Source organism: Schistocerca nitens, chromosome 6 (assembly GCF_023898315.1).
Source record: "Schistocerca nitens isolate TAMUIC-IGC-003100 chromosome 6, iqSchNite1.1, whole genome shotgun sequence".
Classification (NCBI taxonomy): domain Eukaryota; kingdom Metazoa; phylum Arthropoda; class Insecta; order Orthoptera; family Acrididae; genus Schistocerca; species Schistocerca nitens.
In genome coordinates, this window is record NC_064619.1 from 165,066,057 (window position 1) to 165,088,555 (window position 22,499).

The window sequence follows — 22,499 nt, forward strand, 5'->3', positions numbered from 1 at the left end:
TATCTGATTGCATATGTAAAATTCACAGATATGGCCTCCAATTCCAAAAATTGGAAAGTTGGGTTTTGTAAACAATGTAGAGTTAATTAGAAACATAATTACAAAGAATATTAATTACAAAGGAGGACATAAAAATAAATAACAAATGGAAAATACATTGCTTGGTAATAACTTTTAAGCTGTTTCTGTTATCAGATTTTTAAATTACCATTTTGTTAATTAAAAGTATTGATTTTTCATGCTAACATTTATGCAGTCTCTAGTTATTTACTGTTACAGAATGACCATTACCATTTTATGAAACGATCATTAATTTGACTTAGGCACAGGTTCTGATTAATGGTGTCAGTCAGTTAACAATTAGGAATGTACTTGGTGATGAATCTGGAACATTATATTTACTTAGAATTTAGGACATATAGAACTATATGATACCCACTTAACTATACAGACCGTTTGATATTGGACTGGTATCGTAATGCTGACTTGAAATTTTGAGAAGCAGTACCATTATACACTTCTGGAGAACTCTTCTGTATTTGGTTGTTCTTGCATTTACAAAGTAAAGTGACAAATCAGTTATTCAGAACAACATATCTGAAGAAAATCTTGTAACACAACATAAGAGAATAACATTTTTCTTCAGAGTCTTTCAATTGTTTCTGGATTTTCTCACTGTAGGAAGGTCTTTTTGTTCTCTGCCTTCCAGTATCATCAAGCCACGACCCCTTCATTGCAGGTGAAGGTGCTCAGTTGGTGTCGTGAGACCGTCGCTTGCGACGCTCCCACTTTGAATGTTAATAAATCCAGCGTATGCACTATAAAAATTCTGTACATGCTAGCTACCTGAACAACAATTTAACACCTATGTCTTTCACTTGATTGCAAGGAAGAGGTGGAACAACCTGTTACACCACAGCACCAACAGGTTGCTCACATTTGGACTCACTTAGCTCTGACATAATGTACTCACAACTGCACAGAACAATGTTCTGACTGCGACTGACACTTGCAACAAATCGAGGATATTGCACAGGTTCCATTCATGCTCAAATACAGCAGTGTGACCTGCAGGCTTGGCTAGCATCTGCATTTATGTTTGGTGTTCCCTTATTTTTGTCCGCCCCCTGTAGCTATAGCACATTGAACCATTTGCAAGTCATGAATGAAATTAATGGAGCAGTGAATATAAATTGCTATTCTGCCTGAGAATAATAAATTTTAAGAAAGCATTCGATCACTTCCAACAAAATCTATAATGGCAGAAACAAGGCATTGATTCAACTCATGTACACCAGTGCTAACAGATTCCATTAGACTTCATCACATTTGTGAGAAATTCAAAACTGAAATATGAGTTGCAAGGAAGTTCCAGAAGCTAAAAGCATTTTCAGCAACAGCAGAGAAGGTTTTAAGATAGTAAAACTGGGAAAATAAAGGGAGTGGAACATACCTGAGCTACCTAAATTTTTGAGATGCTGTTGTAGTGTTTAGCAGTGAGTGAGTTTAAGTTCAGCTACAAAATAACTTAATAGAACAAGTTTGAAAGTAGGCCTGAAAATCAACCATAAAAAAGCAAAAGCTCTCATCAATCTGAAGAGTGATTTGTATATCCCACTTGTGTACTAGGCATGGGCCTTTTGGAGATTGTTTGCCATTGCATTTACATAGCTGGCTATTGGGGCCTACAGTTTAACTTGGGCTCCAGACTATTGTGCAACTCTGCATTTTTCATATTAGCAATTGTTGCCAACGGCGAAAGAAGTGATAAGCAACAGATTGAAATCCTAAGACTGACTGGGGATAGGATCCTGATACCTTTGAATCCATAATTTGGCCCTTCAGCTCTTCTTTTCTTTGTTTTAACAAACACTTCATTGACACTAAATTTTGTTTTCAGAATAGTATTCCTGTAACAATGTCACACTGAAGAGCCAAAGAAACTGGTACACCTTCCTAATATTGCGTAGGGTCCCTGCGAGCATGCAGAAGTGCCACAACACAACGTGGCATGGGCTTTACTTACATCTGAAGTAGTGCCGGAGAGAATTGACACCATGAATTCTCCTGGGTTGTCCATAAATCCTTAAGAGTACGAGAGGGTGGAGATCTCTTTTGAACAGACCGAGCGAGGTGGCGCAGTGGTTAGCACACTGGACTCGCATTCGGGAGGACGACGGTTCAATCCCGTCTCCGGCTATCCCGATTTAGGTTTTCCGTGATTTCCCTAAATCCTTTCAGGCAAATGCCGGGATGGTTCCTTTGAAAGGGCACGGCCGATTTCCTTCCCCGTCCTTCCCTAACCCGAGCTTGCGCTCCGTCTCTAATGACCTCGTTGTCGACGAGACGTTAAACACTAATCTCCTCCTCCTCTTCTGAACAGCATGTTGCAAGGCATCCCGGATATGACTCCAGGATGAAATTTTCACTCTGCAGTGGAGTGTACACTGATATTTAACTTCCTGGTAGATTAAAACTGTGTGCCAGACCGAGACTCGAACTCGGGACCTTTGCCTTTCGCGGGCAAGTGCTCTACCATCTGAGCTACCCAAGCGCGACTCACGGCCCCTCCTCACAGCTTCAATTCTGCCAGCACCTCGCCTCCTACCTTCCAAACTTCACTGAAGCTTTTCTGCGAATCTTGCTCAGATAATAGAGCATTTGTCTGCGAAAGGCAAAGGTCCCGAGTTTGAGTCTCAGTCAGGCACACAGTTTTAATCTGCCAGGAAGTTTCATCCCAGATATGCTCAATAATGTTCATGCCTAGGGAGTTTGGTGGCCAGCGGAGATATTAAAACTCAGAAGAGTGTTCCTGGAGCCACTCTGTAGCAATTTTGGATGTGTAGAGTGTGTCATTGTCCTGCTGGATTTGCCCGAGTCCATTCGAATGCACAATGGACATGAAAGGATGCATGTGATCAGCCAGAATGCTTACTTATGTGTCACCTGTCAGAGTCATATCTAAACATATCAGAGCTCCCACGCCTGACACCATTACAGAGCCTCCACCAGCTTGAACAGTTGCCTGTTGACATGCAGGATCCATGGATTCATGAGGTTGTCTTCAAACCCGTACATGCCCATCCGCTCGATACAATTTGAAACGAGATTTGTCCAACCAGGCAACATGTTTCCAGTCATCAGCAGTCCAATGTCAGTGTTGATGAGCCCAGGTGAGGCGTAAAGCTGTGTGTCGTGCAGTCATAAAGGGTACACAAGTGGGCTCTCAGCCCAAAAGCCCATATCGATGGTGTTTTGTTGATTTGTTCACACGCTGACACTTGTTGATGGCCCAGCATTGAAATCTGCAGCAATCTGTAGAAGGGTTGCACTTCTGTCACCTTGAACAATTTTCTTCAGTTGTAATTGGTTATTTTCATGCAGAATCTTTTTCTTGCCGCTGCGATGTCGGAGATTTGTTGTGTTACTGGATTCCTGATATTCATGGTACACTCGTGAAATGGTTACACAGGAAACTTCTCACTTCATCACTACCTTGGAGATGCTGTGTCCCATCGCTTATGCGCCTACTACAATACCACATTCAAACTCACTTAAATCTTGTAGCAGCAGCTTGTAGCCGCAGCTTGTAGCTGCAGTACCAGTAATAGATCTAACAACTGTGCCACACTCTGCTTGTTTTATAAAGGCATTGCCGACAGCAGTGCCGTATGCTGCCTGTTTACATATCTCTGTATTTGGATATGCATCTCTCTACCAGTTTCTTTGGCACTTCAGTGCATAAAAAAAACTGTTCATTGTATGACCAAATAAAGATAAATTTCAATGTCATTAATCAAAGAAAAGCTGTTCCAAATGGTACCCTCCTTTTCTAAGTACTTATACATAAAATATTATTCCCTCTTGTAAATGCATCACCGTATTTTTTTTTTTTTTAAGTGACTGTTTAGTCTGTTGCAAAACCATGTTCATTACCTAATTCATTACCTAACCATCAAGGTAGGCCTGTACTCAGTTGGTATATGCTGAATAAAATGCAAATAAAGTTATGGAGTGCACAGTGTTCTTCAGGGTATAATTGTTCCATTTTTAGAATGTTGTTCTGCCTCAATTGCATTAAAGTTTATCTCATTCCTTGCTTATGAAATATTATTTTTAACATTTTACCAGATTTCATATTGTGATCTTGTCTAGTGTATTCTTTATCAAGTTCAGTGTCCTGTACCTTTTGTGCTTCATTCAGTTTTATATTTCTGCTCTTGTTACCTGTTCCTCTAATTTGGCTAAACATTTGCTTCCAGTATGCTGCTACTGTTGCATTCTCATGTTTTCAAACATTCATATTAAGAAATGGAACTTTGTTTTGCTCGCTTAGCACCTGTAGCATGAGAGTAAAGCTGGATTCTGTCCTTTAGACACCAGTCTGGTTTCTGGCAAAATGGCAGCACAATGACTGCTCTTATAAAAGTGACTGATGATTTAAAACAAGCCATGGACAAAAAACAGGCTACTATTATATGCTTTTTAGATTTCAGCAGAACGTTTGACCACTGTGGACTTTGACAATTTACTTGCTAAACTCAAAAGCCTAAACTGTTCAAGTGCTGTAGAATGGTTCTACTCATACCTCATATTGCACCAGCAATGTGTAATGATTGGACCAAAAAGGTCACACTGGAGGAATGTAGTATCAAGATTCCAGTATCAGGATTCCCTCAAGGATCAGCATTGGGCCTGCTACTATTCTCATTATATGTTAATGATGTCTCAACTGTTCTCTCCTACTGTGAATACCTCTTGTGAGCTGATCATCACCAGCTATATCTAATCCAAACCCAACAAACTTGTGCCCGGCCATGCAGCATGTAAATGATAATTTACTTGCCTTGTCAGACTGGGCACAGAAATTAGGTTTGAAGCTTAACACACCTAAAACCTAAAACTCAGGCAGTCTTACTCACTCATAAAAGACTCATTACCCTCAATACAGAGAATCATTTTGACTATTGATTCTAAATGGCACAGAAATAACCTTTTCTCCTTCTTCTGCATTTGGGAATAATTATGGACCACCACCTAGATTAGACTGAACACACAATTGCAGTCTGTAAGAAGGTGTCAGTGTCACTTCACTCACTACAGAAATATAAAGAAGTGATTCCTTTTGCTCCTAAAAAGAAGCTTGTAGAGTCACTTATACTCCCTATACTTCACTATGGTGATGCTATTCTCCAAGGACTTTCATACAAAAGCTCATACAGGTGGAAACTGATGATGATTGCTTGTGCCCGGTACATTTGTGCATTCACTTTTTATCCCATATCATTCCTGCCTACAATTAATTATCATGGCTACATGCCAATAAGTGTAGAGACTATCATATACTATGCTTGCTCTATCATCTTCTGAATCATTGCACTCCCTCTTATTTATTGTCAACTTGTACACTACTTTCTGAAGAGCACAGCAGAAACATCCCCCCCCCCCCCTCAACACAGTAAAATCCGCTCTGTATCAGCACATAACACTGCCATATTCTCTAAATCATTCTCCATATCAGGAACCCGACTTGGAAACGATCTTCCAAAAAATATCAGAGAAACCAAATCCCTTACAAACTTCAAAAGACAGATAATGGCCCACATCTTATCACAATATCCATCTATCCCATACTCAAATCTGCAGTTTAGTCTCACAAATTCCTTCTACCACACAACTCCCCCCCCCCCCCCCCCCCTTCCATTTCAGCTTCCTGCCCCATCACCCCTTGACTTGTCAGCAGAGAGCAGAGTTCTGTGTCTGTATGTTATTGTTTCCTATCTTCTACTGTCTTCTCCTTCATCTATGTTCTTTGACTCCTAATAACTCTAATCATAGACTCAAATGTACTATTTTAGTACATAAATTATTTTAATTTATGTAATTCCTTATGCCATTCACTATCATTATTATTTCTTTACTTTCTCAGACGTTAAGTCTGGTTAAAAATGGAAAGTGACGCGGACCTTGATCAAACGTCACTTCCTTTTAACTGTACAGTATGTGTTATATTGCATTTAGGAACTTTCGGGTAATTGAACATGTATCAATAATTACAGATTTCTGTAGTTGTATATATCAGTTTGGATGTAGCTGTATTGCATTGATGTACTGGTGGATATTGTGTGGTATGACTCCTGTAGTTGATAGTATAATTGGTATAATGTCAAATTTATCCTGATGCCACATGTCTTTGACTTCCTCAGCCAGTTGGATGTATTTTTCAATTTTTTCTCCTGTTTTCTTTTGTATATTTGTTGTATTGGGTATGGATAATTCGATTAGTTGTGTTAATTTCTATTTTTTATTGGTGAGTATGATGTCAGGTTTGTTATGTGGTGTTGTTTGATCTGTTATAATGGTTCTGTTCCAGTATAATTTGTATTCATCATTCTCCAGTACATTTTGTGGTGCATACTTGTATGTGGGAACGTGTTGTTTTATAAGTTTATGTTGTAAGGCAAGCTGTTGATGTATTATTTTTGCTACATTGTCATGTCTTCTGGGGTATTCTGTATTTGCTAGTATTGTACATCCGCTTGTGATGTGATCTACTGTTTCTATTTGTTGTTTGCAAAGTCTGCATTTATCTCTTGTGGTATTGGGATCTTTAATAATATGCTTGCTGTAATATCTGGTGTTTATTGTTTGATCCTGTATTGCAATCGTGAATCCTTCCGTCTCACTGTATATATAGTCTTTTCTTAGCCATGTGTTGGATGCGTCTTGATCTGTGTGTGGCTGTGTCAGATGATACGGGTGCTTGCCATGTAGTGTTTTCTTTTTCCAATTTACTTTCTTTGTATCTGTTGATATTATGTAATCTAAAGGGTTGTAGAAGTGGTTATGAAATTGCAGTGGTGTAGCCGATGTATTTATATGAGTGATTGCTTTGTGTATTTTGCTAGTTTCTGCGCGTTATAGAAAGAATTTTCGTAAATTGTCTACCTGTCCATAATGTAGGTTTTTTATGTCGATAAATCCCCTTCCTCCTTCCTTTCTGCTTAATGTGAATCTTTGTGTTGCTGAATGTATGTGATGTATTCTATATTTGTGGCATTGTGATCGTGTAAGTGTATTGAGTGCTTCTAGGTCTGTGTTACTCCATTTCACTACTCCAAATGAGTAGGTCAATATTGGTATGGCATAAGTATTTATAGCTTTTGTCTTGTTTCTTGCTGTCAATTCTGTTTTCAGTATTTTTGTTAGTCTTTGTCTATATTTTTCTTTTAGTTCTTCTTTAATATTTGTATTATCTATTCCTATTTTTTGTCTGTATCCTAGATATTTATAGGCATCTGTTTTTTCCATTGCTTCTATGCAGTCACTGTGGTTATCCATTATGTAATCTTCTTGTTTACTGTGTTTTTCCTTGACTATGCTATTTTTCTTACATTTGTCTGTTCCAAAAGCCATACTTATATCATTGCTGAATACTTCTGTTATCTTTAATAATTGCTTGAGTTGTTGATTTGTTGCTGCCAGTAGTTTTAGATCATCCATGTATAGCAAATGTGTGATTTTGTATGGGTATGTTCCAGTAATATTGTATCCATAATTTGTATTATTTAGCATGTTGGATAGTGGGTTCAGAGCAAGGCGGAACCAGAAAGGACTTAATGAGTCTCCTTGGTGCATTCCACACTTAATCTGTATTGGCTGTGATGTGATATTATTTGAATTTGTTTGGATATTAAGTGTGGTTTTCCAATTTTTCATTACTATGTTTAGGAACTGTATCAATTTAGGATCTACTTTGTATATTTTGGATATTTGTAGTAACCATGAGTGGGGTACACTATCAAAAGCTTTTTGGTAATCAATGTATGCATAGTGTAGCGACCTTTGTTTAGTTTTAGCTTGATATGTCACCTCTGCATCTATTACCAGTTGCTCTTTACATCCTCGTGCTCCTTTGCAACAGCCTTTTTGTTCTTCATTTATAATTTTGTTCTGTGTTGTATGTGTCAATAATTTCTGTGTAATGACTGAAGTTAATATTTGTATATTGTTGGTAGGCATGTTATGGGGCGATATTTAGCTGGGTTTGCTGTGTCTGCTTGATCTTTAGGTTCCAGATAAGTTATTCCATGTGTAAGTGTATCAGGGAATGTGTATGGGTCTGCAATGTAACTGTTAAATAATTTATGATTATAATAGAGGGAAACATTCCACGTAGGAAAAATATATCTAAAAACAAAGATGATGTGACTTACCAAATGAAAGTGCTGGCAGGTGGACAGACACACAAACAAACACAAACATACACACAAAATTCTAGCTTTCGCAACCAACGGTTGCTTTGTCAGGAAAGAGGGAAGGAGAGGGAAAGGTGAAAGGATGTGGGTTTTAAGGGAGAGGGTAAGGAGTCATTCCAATCCTGGGAGCGGAAAGACTTACCTTGGGGGGAAAAAAGGACAGGTATACACTCGCGCGCGCGCGCACACACACACACATATCCATCCGCACATACACAGACACGAGCAGACATTTATGCTCGTGTGTGTGTGTGTGTGTGTGTGTGTGTGTGTGTGTGTGTGTGTGTGTGTGCGCGCGCGCGCGCGCGCGCGCGCGCGCGCGCGCGCGCGCTCGCGAGTGTATACCTGTCCTTTTTTCCCCCCAAGGTAAGTCTTTCCGCTCCCGGGATTGCGATGACTCCTTACCCTCTCCCTAAAAACCCACATCCTTTCATCTTTCCCTCTCCTTCCCTCTTTCCTGACGAAGCAACCGTTGGTTGCGAAAGCTAGAATTTTGTGTGTATGTTTGTGTTTGTTTGTGTGTCTGTCGACCCGCCAGCACTTTCATTTGGTAAGTCACATCATCTTTGTTTTTAGATATGTTAAATAATTTAGTTAGATGTGAATGTGTTGAGGTGAACTTCTTTAGCCAGAAATTTGCTATTTTATCTTTTCCAGGAGCTTTCCAATTGTGAGTAGAATTAATTGCTTGGGTGAGTTCATGTTGCAAAATTATCACTTCAGGCATTTGTGGTATCATCTTGTATATGCCTGTTTCTGCTTGTATCCACCGTGCATGCCTGTTTTGTTGTACCGGGTTTGACCATATGTTGCTCCAGAAGTGTTCCATGTCTCTTATGTTTGGTGGATTGTCTATTTTAATGTGTGTGTTATCTATTGTCTGATAAAATTTCTTTTGGTTTGTGTTGAATGTTTGGTTTTGTTTCCTTCTATTTTCACTTTTTTTGTATCTTCTAAGTCGTTTGGCCAATGCTTGTAATTTCTGCTTCTTTTCATCTAATTGCTCTATCGCTTCTTGTTGTGAGATTTTACATAACCTTTTTCGTTTTTTTTTTTCTGACATTTCATTTCTTCTAAATTGTGTTAGCTGTCCGATGTCTTTTCTCAGTTTTTCTATTCTGATCTGTAGCCTGTGTTGCCATGCTGGTTTTGTTGGGTTTCTTCTGTGTGTTGGTTGGTTCTGATCTCTGCCTAGTGTGTATAGTTAGTGTAGAGAGTGCTCCTATATAAACCAGTAGTTGTAACTCTTCCATAGTTGTGTTTTCATTTATTTTGTTGTGTATGATTGTGTTGATAGTTTTTATTGTTGTTTCGACTTGTGGGTTATTTGGCGGTCTATGCAAGAATGGTCTAATGTGTGTATTTGTGTCTTTGTATTCTATATATGTCAGCTGAAATTTTTCTTCTATATCTAACATGTGTGTCATTTCGTGTTCTATTTGTGCTTGTTCTGGTGGCTGTCTTAAGATTTCGTTTTCCTCTGATTGTTTAATTGATGCGTGTTGTTCTTTGTTTGTTTGCTCTGGGATGTTTGAGTCCATTACTGTATTTTCTTCTTCTTCTGATTGCACATTATTTTGTTCCAGTATTTGTTGTTTGATGTTTTCTAATTCTGACTGGGGTATCCTGTTATTTTTGATTACTACACGGATCTGATCAGCTAGTCGTTGTTCTGTTAAAAATTTTAATTCTGGGTATCTGGTAATAAATGTTGTGTATACTTGTGATCTGTATCCAGTTGTGTTTGTTCCTAAGTTTGTTGCTCGGTAATAACGGAACATGAGGTGTCGATTAACTTCATCTGACCATCTCATCCTCTTTCTTTGTTTTCCTTCTAGGGTGGTTGCAGGAAGCATATCCTGCAAAACACCTCTATTTGGATTTAAATCATTTTCCAGTTGGCTAGCAGTGTCATTACCATTGTGGGCGGGCATAGGGTTCAAGCGTCGTCCCCGACGATGACGGCGCTTGTCCGAGGCTTCTTTAGTTCTGTCCTGAACCAACTAATCACACTAAAAGGGGGGTTAGCCCTATTAGTGGTTCGTTCTTTTTGTCGCCTTTTACGACTGGCAGAACATACCGGAAGCCTATTCTTTTCCCGGGCCTCCATGGGGTTCATTATTATTATTATTATGAGTGTCAATTATTGCTATAATCATTGCTAATATTATTAAGACTATTATCATTGTTAATATTATTATGACTATTATTACTGTGAACTATTTGTGAAATCTTTAATATGAGTTTTTCCTGATCAGTTGTAAGATAGGTCCTTAAGGCCCTAATGGGGTCAGGCTAAATAACCAATAAATAAATAAATAAACATATTAAAAAAAGATGCTGTGACTTACCAAACGAGAAAGCGCTGGTAGATAGACACAATAAAAAACACACAAATATGAAGCTTTCGCAACCAACGGTTGCTTCATCAGGAAAGAGTGAAGGAGAGGGAAAGACAAAAGGATGTGGGTTTTAAGGGAGAGGGTAAGGAGTCATTCCAATCCCGGGAGCGGAAAGACTTACCTTAGGGGGAAAAAGGGACAGGTATACACTCGTGCGCGCGCACACACACACACACACACACACACACACACACACACACACACACACCCATTGATATGTGCGGAATTGTGTGTCTGCAGAAACCATTCTATTTAAGATTTTTTCCTTTTTCTTTCAAGTGGCCATGGTTTGCATCTGTCATTAAAAATACAACTGGGTTTTTATTTGCTCTTCTGTTTTATTTTTAATTGTCAGATGTGGTTCACTGAAATATTTCTGACCTTAGATGTGTAAATTAATTTTCAAATTTGAACTTCTCTGCCATTTTTGCCTAAAATGTTTGGGTAACTATAGACCTGTTATGAACCATGCTAGTTAATAACTATCCTATATACATGCATGATACATTTTATGATTTGGAAGATATTAATGTTGTTTGGACGGTTCTTGGATGTCCAGCCGGATACGATTGCCAAATGCCCACGATATTTTGGTGAATAACTATTTCACCATCATCAGGTGGTGCTGATGCAATGGTTTGTCCACTCACTGCTGCTAGTATTTAACCCTCATTGGTCCAGGTGTTACTCCATGGGACGATGGCACCCAGTGTTTCCAGTGGTGGACAAAGAGGAAGCCATGCTAGGTAGTGGGGTGGGCTGCAATATCTCTTTGGTGGCTATGGCAGAATGACCTCATGTCCACTTGCACTGTTGCTCCTTGATAGAACTTAGTTTTGGTTTCCAGGCATTACTGATTTGACAACCAGTGTCTCTGTTGACAAGGTTGACTGTTGCGTGAATTTCTATGGTCTGTTTGAAGATGCAGTCCCAGTATTTATTTGTGGAGGCGAACACTTTTGTCTTGTCATAATTCGCTGTGTATCCAGTAATTATGCAGTGTTCTGCTAGGGCAGAGTGGTTTTGTTGGCCTAAGCGGGTGTAGCGTTGGTATTCTTTGCATCAATCTTCCACTGTATGAACTGTTTGACCAATATAGGCTATGCCATAGGCGCACGGAATTTTCTGTTTGCTCATTTTCTTGATGCCGACATCATCTTTCACCATTCCTAGTAAGTTGTGCATCTTAGCTGGTAGTCGGAAGACTGTGTCAATCCTATGTTGCCTCAATAGTCTCCCTATTTTGGATGACACATTGCCTGCAACAGGTAGAAACTCCAGGCCCTTTTTCTCTTCTTCCATTTGTTCTTCATTTTGTTCCCTAGGCCATTTGGATTTGGTGGTTGTCGTATCCATTCTTCCGAAATGCAGTCTCCAGGTGCTTGAGTTCTGTTGTTAAGTTCTGTTTGTCAGAGATTATATATGCTCTGTGTACCAAGTGTTAAGCACTTCATTTAGCTGAGCCAGATGGTGGCAGCTGGAAGCATATAGGTACAGGTCAGTGTGTGTAGCCTTGCAGTATGCACTGTGACCTAGCGAGCCATCTGACCTGCACTGCACCAGGACATTAAGAAAGAGTAGTGGTCAACTTTTCTCAATTTCCATATTGAATTGTATGTTGTTATGTATGGAATTAAGTTATTGCAGAAATATTTGTAGTTGATCCTTACCATGTGACCATATTAGAAGTGTGTCATCCACATATCAGAAGGAACATACAGTTATCAGTTTGGCAGTCTCCAGGACTGTTATTTTGAAACTCTCCATGAATAGGTAGGCTACCGCTGGAGAGAGGGGGGGGGGGGGGCACAGCCACTCCATCACTTGTTCGTAGTATAGCCCATTGAAGACAAAGTAGGTTGATGTTAACACATGCCTGAAAAGTTGTCAGCTCTGCTCGGATTTTCTCACCGATTAAGTTGATAGAATCTTCCAGGGGGACTCGCCAGATGCTGGCCCGGGGATACGTCGGTGCCCCTATGTTACTATATATCAGTTGCATCCCATCTTTGTGCATCTTTGGAAGGCCATGTATCCTCGGTGCTACCGCTGAGTGTTGGTGAAGTCTGTTGATGTCCTTACACTCAAGCATGCCGTTTTTCATCAAGTTGGAGGTGCTTAGTTGTTTCTTCTTAGTCAGGTCTGTTTTAATTTTCTAATATGCTGGGTCATCTAGTAATTGCAGTATCTTCTGTTCATAGCCACATCTCTCAAGAATGAAAGTAGCATTCTCCTTGTCATCTGGGGAGAATAAGTCTCTCTGCATTTTGTCTAAGGTTGCATAGTGGTGTTCTCTCTGCTCTGGAGATAGTGCTTCTGGCCGGTGTTGCTCTCGAAAGAATCCAGCCCATTTCCCTCCTGATTTCTCCAGCCTTGTTGTTGGTAGCCCTCAGATTGCGTGTTCGGCTGAAGGTGTTGTTTCAGTGATTGGGAGAATTGGAGGTGTTGGTGCAAATATATGTAGACGACACATCTGTAATCTGGCCACATGGAAAGGATCAGTTACAAATATTTTTACATCATCTAAATTCCATCCATAATAATATACAGTTGGCTATGGAAATTGAGAAAGATGGATAACTACCCTTTCTTGATGTCGTGGTTCAGTGCAGGTCAGATGGCTTGCTAGGTCACTGTATGTACTGCAAGGCTACACACACTCACCTGCACTTACATGCTTCCTGCTGCCACCATCCAGCTCAGCTAAACAGAGTGCTTAACACCTTAATACACAGAGCACATACGATCTCAGACAAACAGAACCTATCAACAGAACTCAAACACCTGGAGACTGTGTTCCGCAAGAAGGATACGGCAACTGCCAAATCCAAATGGCATCCTGACAATACAAGCACAGTAGGGACCAAGATGAAGAACAAATGGAAGAAGAGAAAAAAGGCCTGGTGTTTCTACCTTTTGCAGGCAATGTGTCATCAAAAATAGGGAGACCATTCAGGCAACACAAGATCGACACACTGTTCCAACCACCGGCTAAGACGCAGACCTTACTAGGAATGGTGAAAGACGATGTTGGCTTAAGAATGCGGCTGTGTGCCAAATTCCATGCAGCTGTGGCAAATCCTATATCGGCCAAACAGTTTGTACGGTGGAAGATTGATGCAAAGAACATCAATGTTACACCTGCTTAGGCCAGCCAAGCTGATCTGCTCTTGCGGAACATTGCATGAACACAACGTATTACGACTAGACAAAAGTACTGGCCTCCACAAATAACTACTGGGACTGTATCTTCAAAGAGGCCACAGAAATTTGCGTAACAGACAACCTCATCAACAGGGACACTGGTTACCAACTCAGTAAGGCCTGGAAACCAATACTAAGCTTTATAAAAGAGCAGTGGTCCAAGTGGAAACTCCGCATGCTATTGGCGCATGGAATTGCAGCTTGACCCCACAAGGGATAAATACTAGCGGCAGAGGGTGGACAGACCATTGCCCCAACACTATGTGATGATGGCGAACGGGTATTCGCCAAAATATTGTAGGCATTCGACGATCATTTCTGGCTGGACACCTGAGACACCTTCAAACAGCATATAGACTGGGAAAGCCTTACATCACATATATATTTATGTTATTGTGTAATATGTTACTCTAGTTATAAGCTACCAATTTATGGGGTGATGCACATGCCTATTTTATCGTGTGATTACTACCAAAGGCAGTAATGATAATAGCCAACTGTAATTCCTGATTAATAATATTAGTTGCAGTGAACAGATCAGCTATACTTGTGTTCCTTGTAATAGATGCTGTTGACAAGACATATTAATGACCTAAAAATATAATTTTGTTTTACAGAACAGCAATACATTTGTCGGAACCTTTATAATTGTGGTTCTTATTGTTGAGGTTGTAAACAAGTGCACCTCTGTATCTGGTTGTTTGTTAACCCTCGAGTGGGTGCACCTTTGTATAAAGAGCACCAACTACAAATAACATTGTCTTGTACCATTCCATTGTTGCGTTACAACAGTGAGCCTGTTCCTATTCCTTCATTTTTCTAAACCAGTGCTAAATTGTGCAGTGTAACATAAAATAAACTGCATGCTAGGTGAGAAAAAAATGTACGACCTGGGCAAGAAAAATGGCCGAGATTCTGAGCTAGGAGCGCAATCCCACAATGAGGCAGTTGTCTACAAGATAACTAGCAATCTGATAAGCGGTTGGCTGTGATCTGATGCAACTGCGCTGTTTAATGCTTTGAGTGTGTCATTACTACAGGGTAAGACTCATATTCAGCAGCAGAGTGAACCAATATAAGTTGATTTTATTATTTTGTACTTAAACAGTGATTTAGCTCTTATAATGAAATTTTATTTTATTGTTATTTAATTAAACTAAAATTAAACTTGCTCATTCTTGTTTGGTAACATGAAGACAGCTATTCTTTAATTGTATACAAAGTGCTCCGCACGCCCACTCGTGATACAAAAATTGGTGCACCCCCTCGAGGTTTAGTGATTATTAAAACTTTGTCATATTTATCTGCAAGTGTAACAATGCTTGTATGGTCTAACAAAGTGCTATTGACTCATCTTTAGTTACTTTCGTAATCAATTAAATGTTATGGTAATTAGTTGTACCAATTAGTATGTTGTAGATCACAGGAAGGCATTTTAGTGTTGACTTGGCTGCAGCTCTGTGTGGCCCTTTAAAATGTTGTCTGATGTTGTGTGAAATGATGTGCACATAAAATATTTTTGGTTTACATACTTTTATTTTGTTTGTTTACTGTAGTAGTAACACAGCCTAATTTTTACAGTATAAGGAGAGAGAAGTAGTGAGACTGTGTCTGAAACACTTCCGCCAACATAATTATAATGAAGCATTTGAAGCTCTTCAGAGGCACACTGAGATACAATTGGAAGACCCATTGCTTAGCAAGTTACATGAAATTCTAGTTAATAAGGGAGACTACGAGGGTACTGAAGACTTCATGGAACACTCAGTATCTCGTAAGTTTTAAATTTAGCCTGCCACAATTTTATTTCCTTGAAGCAGTTAAGGAAAGAATCAAAATGGAAGATCTTTGCAGTGCTACATTTGTGTAACCTTTTTAATTGATTTGAAAGAATTCTATAAATTTCTGTTACTTAAAACTGCAGAATTATAGGCAGTGATGAGCCAGAAATGTTCCAATTCTTTTTGGTTGTATCTGTCCTCCACTACTGTGAATGTTCTATTTTCCCAACTCATCTCAAAATATTCTCCTTCATTTTACTCTCACCTTTTTTCCCCTGTAGGGTTTCATTTTGGTCAGATGTCCTACCTATCAGTTTATCAATAAGTGTATCCTCTAACTATTTTGTGTGTTGATGCTGTATATCTAATTCTGTCTCATTTTGTGTAATACCATTTTTTTTATAACTTTGAGTCTCTTTTGCTGCTGCCTGTTAAAGCTCAGCTCTACAGTTACATAGAAGGGTAGGATTGATACATGAATTAGTTTCTTTCACATTCTTTCCTTTTCTCTTCCTTTTTCTTACGTACACATAGGTAATCTTTTATACAAAATCCCAAGGTTTTTGCATATTTAGATGTCTTTCATTTTATACGTAAATTTCAGTTTAAGACAATTGCTGAGTGGTTAGTTGTTTCAAAAGTACGTAAGCGAAGTGTTGGTACTTTCATATGAAAGAGTTATGGTATATTTGATTGACTGCCACTTTTCTTTCATTTGACATTAAAGATTATGCTATAGTCAGCCACAATAATCACATAGACTTTGTGTTAACAAAAAGTTGTATTGGTGGAATGAATGTTTACACAACTGTTCATTTCATTGCACACAAAATGTTTCCACATAGTTATCTTCAAGGTATTAATGAGAATCTTGATGTTGTCATGGCATAGTACTTGGTTCATAAAATTCTGGAAATTTGGCTGTAACCAAATTTTGTCTGCTCCTAATATTTTGACTGTAAATCATTCAGCCATCTTTGAAGTGATGGTAAAACACTCCCTTCCACCTTATATCTGCCGGTAGAATGAACCAGTTGTGTACGAGTACACAGCGGATAACAGTGGAAGAAATACCACATGGCCAGTGGAGATACATGCTGCTAAGACCACTCTGTAAAGGATGGTGATTCACAAATTATGATCTACTAGGGATAACTATTGTTGTTTATGAGAGTTAAATATTGCCTGTGCTGGATTCCACTTGTTGTCAAGGTTTAAAAACATCATCTTGATTAACTAAATCATTTATGAAATGTATTTCAATAGCTTCTCTGGAAACTGAATTCGAGAAGTATGAAACACGTTAAAATCAGGACATTCTCATAATCTACATCATACGTTGCCTGTCTACAGTGCTCAACCATGGCAGATGTATCAGGCTGTAGCAGGCGGGTAGCCTATAGCGTCAGTATTCTGTGCAATGCTCAACGTTAGGTAAAATATTTAATACATGAGAAACCATACTGACAGGCAAATTAACACACCACTGTTTCCTATTGAGTCAACTCATCACACAACCAGTGAGTATGGCAGTCTTTGATGCTGACAGAAAAATAACCTTGACTTTATGTTTAGATATCATACATCTTATTTTAGAAGATGCAGTCTTTATGAATGGTAGGAAGGCCCTGAACTTGAATCGTTATCAGCTTCCTTAGGTGGGACATGCATGTTTGCTTTAAAATGCAGAGCCTTGCAAAGATTCCATGATGCATGGCTATTATCTTCAAAAACTTCTTAGATATTTGTGTTATTCCTGTAGTAGGTCCTTACCAACAGTCATATGTTCTCTGTGGACAAGTGTATTCAGGGCACCATTGGTCTGTGCAGGAAGGTGGCAGTTGTTTGCTTGCTGGTGCAGGTCTGTGTCTTGGGTTGTGAAAGACAAAATGTACCAGGGTGCAGTTGGTTTTACAATAAACTGAGACATCTGTACTTTTCCATCTCCATGGTAATTTGAGTCTTCCCATGAATGGAATTCAGATGATCGAAAAATTTATGCAATTTCTCTTCGCTACTGGGCCACACCACCAAAGTGTCATCTACGTACCGCCAAAAGGTTAGAGAGTTGAAACTTGAGGAATACAATGTATTTTCCTCAAAATATTTCATATAAGATTGGCCACCAAGGGAGAAAGAGGCTTGTCGTGTCAACCTCGTCAATTTGTTTGTAAAATTTTGTTATTAAATAAAAAATAATTCGAGGAGAGCCCGTGTTAAGAACAAGGTTATTATCTGCTTATTAATCTTTTGCAATGAAGAACAAGGTCTCTACATGTGGAACTTCAGTGAATAATAACAGCATGCTAATACTATAGTTACTTTCTACTTCTATAAAACTCAGTAAAACCATTAACCAGTTACCCAACTACTACTGCTGCTGTTAGTAATACAGAATATTCTGTTTTTGTTCATTTATTAGGGTGCATTTAGATTGTAGATGATTGTTTCCACTACTGAGTCCACCCTCGTACTACACCAGTCAGCAGGCACTGTTGGCAGGATTCCTTAGGTATAGAACAGCACTAACAAAAGCAATTCCATGATAAGCTGGAAAGTCTTAGATTTCACACTTACATCATCACTTGCATCAACACCACATAAGTTCTTGAAAAACCATTTAATTCAGTGATTTCTGGCCTCAGTTGTCTTCTCTCCATCTGTAGAGTGCACTGTCTAGACAGGCTGGCAGTATGCTGATGGTTGGTTGACTGCCACATTAAGTTTCCTTGGACTTACTAGATATTGTGGTTGCAGTATCGTCAAAAATGTGCCAGCCTGACTTCTTCCTCAGTGCTGCTTTGGGATCCAGCATCTTTAATGCCTGACGGCCAATACCTGCTGCATCTTCGTAGAGTGCACAGTCCCACAGTGTGTACCCACACTGCCACAGGCACAACTATCAAACTGCCTGTCTTTTAACTTTGTACAGATACATAGCATATGAGCCATAATCAAATACTAACAAAGAGATAGAGGGGCTGGCCAGTACTTACCTCAGTGTATCTATCGGCTGTACTGAGCTGAGGTAAGTACTGGCCAGCCCCTCTATCTCTTTGTTAGTATTTGTTTCACATCTTATATGAGCCATAATCAGTCAGTTATCAGTCCACTCGCCGGATTAAGAAATCTCATTTTTAGTCTCTTCCTGATGTTAGGGAAAAATTAAAATGTTCTTCTGACTTTACCCGAAGTGTCTCATTTGTTTTGCCACAGTTATAATATACGATCTCATATTAACTTTTATGTACCGCCCACAGTTCCGATGTCCTTCGTACTTCCATTTTACTCAGAGCTCCCCTTTTACTACTTTCCAAGTCCAGCGAAAACAAACATATTCCTGGAATTACTAACAGTACATCAATCGGTGTGGTGCAGTAGGTGCCCTTTAGTAACACTCCTCATTGAGCTCTTCTGACTAATAAAACTGACTTCACAAGCTGCAGTCTACAAGCTCAAATGCTCGCACTGTATCCTATGACCAATGCTAGTATACAATGCTGGAAACAGAATACACAATCGAGGATTGAGTTCAGTGGTGTGTGCATATTGAGGTGGTGTAGTGTTAATGATTCATTTGTTGAGGTCGTCAGTGATCTGATGATGCTCAGGAGACCTGTATGTGTACCCTTTGTTTTGACTCTGCAAGCAGTAACTGTTCGGAGTTTAGAGCTGAACAATGTTTGCAACATTTACTCTAGGATACAACCATGCGCAACAGATGAGTACATGAAGTATATGCTACCAATGAACAGATTCAAACGTTTGAACAGGGTCACAGTGTGGGCCTGCGGGAAGCTGGATGGATGTATCTATAGAGTGCTGCATATGTTGGGCACAACGTATATGTGGTGTATCATTGCTTTCAACAGTGATCTATGGAACATTCCCACACCTGTAGACCAGGCTCTGGATATCCACGAAGCGCACACGTATGTCAAGATCGGGGCATTATGCAAGCAGCAGTGGCTGCCTAATCATCATTCCAGGATGAAATGTGAGCAAATATTGCGCTTGCAGTGTCATTCGGGATCATTGGAAACAGACTGCTTGCAGTAGAAGTAAGGTCTTGTGTACTTCTGGTTAGGCCACCATTAACACCACAACACTGCCAAGTGTCGCTACTGGTGTCTCGAAAGAGTTGATTGGAGAGTGGAATGAGAGTAGGTTGATTGGAGAGTGGAATGAGAGTAGGTTTTGTCTAGATGTGGATGATGGATGCACACGTGCTTGTTATAGACCTGATGAGGTGACCAGTCCAGGAAGCTTTCGCCCACAACACACCTGCCCCATCCTGAGCTTTGTGATGTGGGGGTCATTAGTTACAACTTGTGGTCCATTTGCTGTTTTTGCAGGGTCAAGTGACCAATTTCCACTATATTGACCAGGATGTTAACACTGTGCTACTGCTATCTCTTCAACAGGAAGGTGACGTGCTTTTTCAGCAGGACAGTGTACACTCACATTCGTAGAGTACAACTACTGCCCTGGCCAGCAAGATCATAACATCTCTCACCAGTTGAGCATGTATGGGATATGAAGACATGGGAATTAACTCGTTTTCCAGTGCTTGCAAGAACCACTGTTGAATTACAATAATAGGTGCAAGATGCTACAAACAGCCTGTTGTAAGATGCCATTTGGCTCCCTTATTGTTTCCAAGTAGAGTACACTCCTGCATTACTGCCAGAGTGGTGTACACTATGTATGCATGCAAATGTTTAGGCGCCCTTTACTGTGACATGTGTTTCTGTTTGTCTGAATTCGTCGTATTCACTTACAAAGATGAACTACCTGTCACCTGTCTTTGCTGATGCAATGACCTTGTACTTCAGGGTGTTGCAATTCTTTTTTGGGCAGCATAGATTGGTGGTATGTGCTGATTCTAAAGGGATGTTGAAATTGCCTACTTGCACTGGTTATAATTTTGTTCATCCCAATTGTATCATTCATGCCTACTTCCTCTATATGACGTGCAAAATTATGATCATCGTCCAAGAATACCCCTAGATATATTGTTACTGCCCTAGTTTGAATAGTCACATTGTTTAATTTTCTCTTAGGACTTTTTGCTAGGTTCCTTTTAGCAGAAGTTACTTGGTTTTGAGAGGTTCTAGTGACAATTTGAAACTGGAGCACTGCACTAGATTTGTCTTCTGAAACTGTTATTCCTCTCCTGTGACAACATCTTCATCTCAGAGTAGCATTTGCAGCCTATGTCATCAATTATTTGCTGGATGTATTCCAATCTCTGTCTTCCTCTACAGTTTTTGCCCTCTATAGCTCCCTCTGGTACCATGGAAGTCATTCTCTGTGTCTTAATAGATGTCCTATCATCCTGTCCCTTCTCCTTGTCAATGTTTTGCTCATATTCCTTTCCTCTCCGATTCTGTGCAGAAACTCCTCATACCTTACTGCCTCTGTCCACCTAATTTTCAACTTTCATTTGTAGCACCACATATCAGTTACTTCAATCATATTCTGTTCTGGTTTTCCCACAGTCCAAGTTTCAGTACCATACAAATCTATGCTCCAAACGTAGATTATCAGAAATTTCTTCCTCAAATTAAGGCCTATGTTTGATACTAGTAGACTTCTCTTGGCCAGGAATGCCTTTTCTGCTAGTGCTTGTCTGCTTTTGATGTCCTTCTGGCTCTCTCCGCCATTTCATTTTGCTGCCTAGCTAGTACAATTCCTTAACTTCATCTACTTAATGCCTATTAATCCTGATGTAAAGTTTCTTGCTGTTCTCATTTCTGCTACTTCTCATTACTTCCATCTTCCTTCGATTTACTCTCAGTCCGTATTCTGTGCTCGTTAGACTGTTCACTCCATTCAGCAGATCATGTAATTCTTCTTCACTTTCACTCGGGATAGCAATGTCATCAGCGAATCATGTAATTGATTTCCTTTCACCTTGAATTTTAATTCCAACATTGAACCTTTCATTTATTTGCATCATTGCTTCTTCGATGTACAGATTGAACAATAGGGGTGAATCGCAACATTCCTATCTTACATCCTTTTTAATCTGAGCATTTCGTTCTTGGATGTCCACCCTCATTAATCCCTCTTGGCTCTTTGTATATTACCTATCTCTCCCTATAGCTTACCTCTATTTTTCTCATAATTTCAAACTTCTTGCACAATTTTACATTATTGAATGCTTTTTCCTGGTCAACACATCCTGTGAACATGTCTTGATCTTTATCATGTAACTTACTTTTTTGAAAAGAGAGAAAAAAATGTTCCGTTAATTTGGAATGAAAATGTTTGATTAAAGAAAATCTCTGTTACATTCATTAAAACCCATGGCTAAATTTCCTCAGGGCTCTATGGCCAGAAATATCATACGTATTCCAACGTGAAGACATCCATCTTACTCCCAATGGATAAAAAAAAAAAAAAAAAAAAAATTATCTTTCTTTAATGTTACGTGATAAGCAAATTTAATGTAATATTCAAACAATTACTTTTCTCTGTGAGGCTTGATGCTCCGGTATAGCTGCCTAAGTACAATGGCAGTGTACACAATTAAAATAATTCCTTTCAATAAAAGTGTACCTGTGGCCTAAAATGAAATAGAAATTATTATGAGATGCCGTTTTAAATTTACTGGGATTAAATCCTTACAATACTTTCAGAATTAAATAGCTGTAAAGAAATTTTTATCAATTTTAACAGCAATGGCGCCACTTCAACTATGCAATTACAAATGGCCAGGGCAACATTTAATTGTTATATAATTAATTAAATAAAGGGGACAGGGAAGGTACTTTCTTGCTGCTAACAAAAACACGTAATGCATTAAATACTGACATATACACTCCTGGAAATGGAAAAAAGAACACATT

The 22,499-nt window shown here is 39.2% G+C and overlaps 1 protein-coding gene across 2 annotated transcripts in view; it reads left to right on the forward strand.

Moving 5' to 3' along the window:
• The window catches only part of LOC126262467 (muskelin), a 178,100-nt gene that overhangs the window by 51,860 nt on the left and 103,741 nt on the right, over positions 1 to 22,499 (forward strand). For both annotated transcript variants that reach the window (XM_049959126.1, XM_049959127.1), the window contains exon 5: positions 15,446 to 15,638. In XM_049959126.1, coding sequence (XP_049815083.1) covers positions 15,446 to 15,638 — 193 coding nt within the window. The remainder of the gene's footprint in view (positions 1 to 15,445; positions 15,639 to 22,499) is intronic.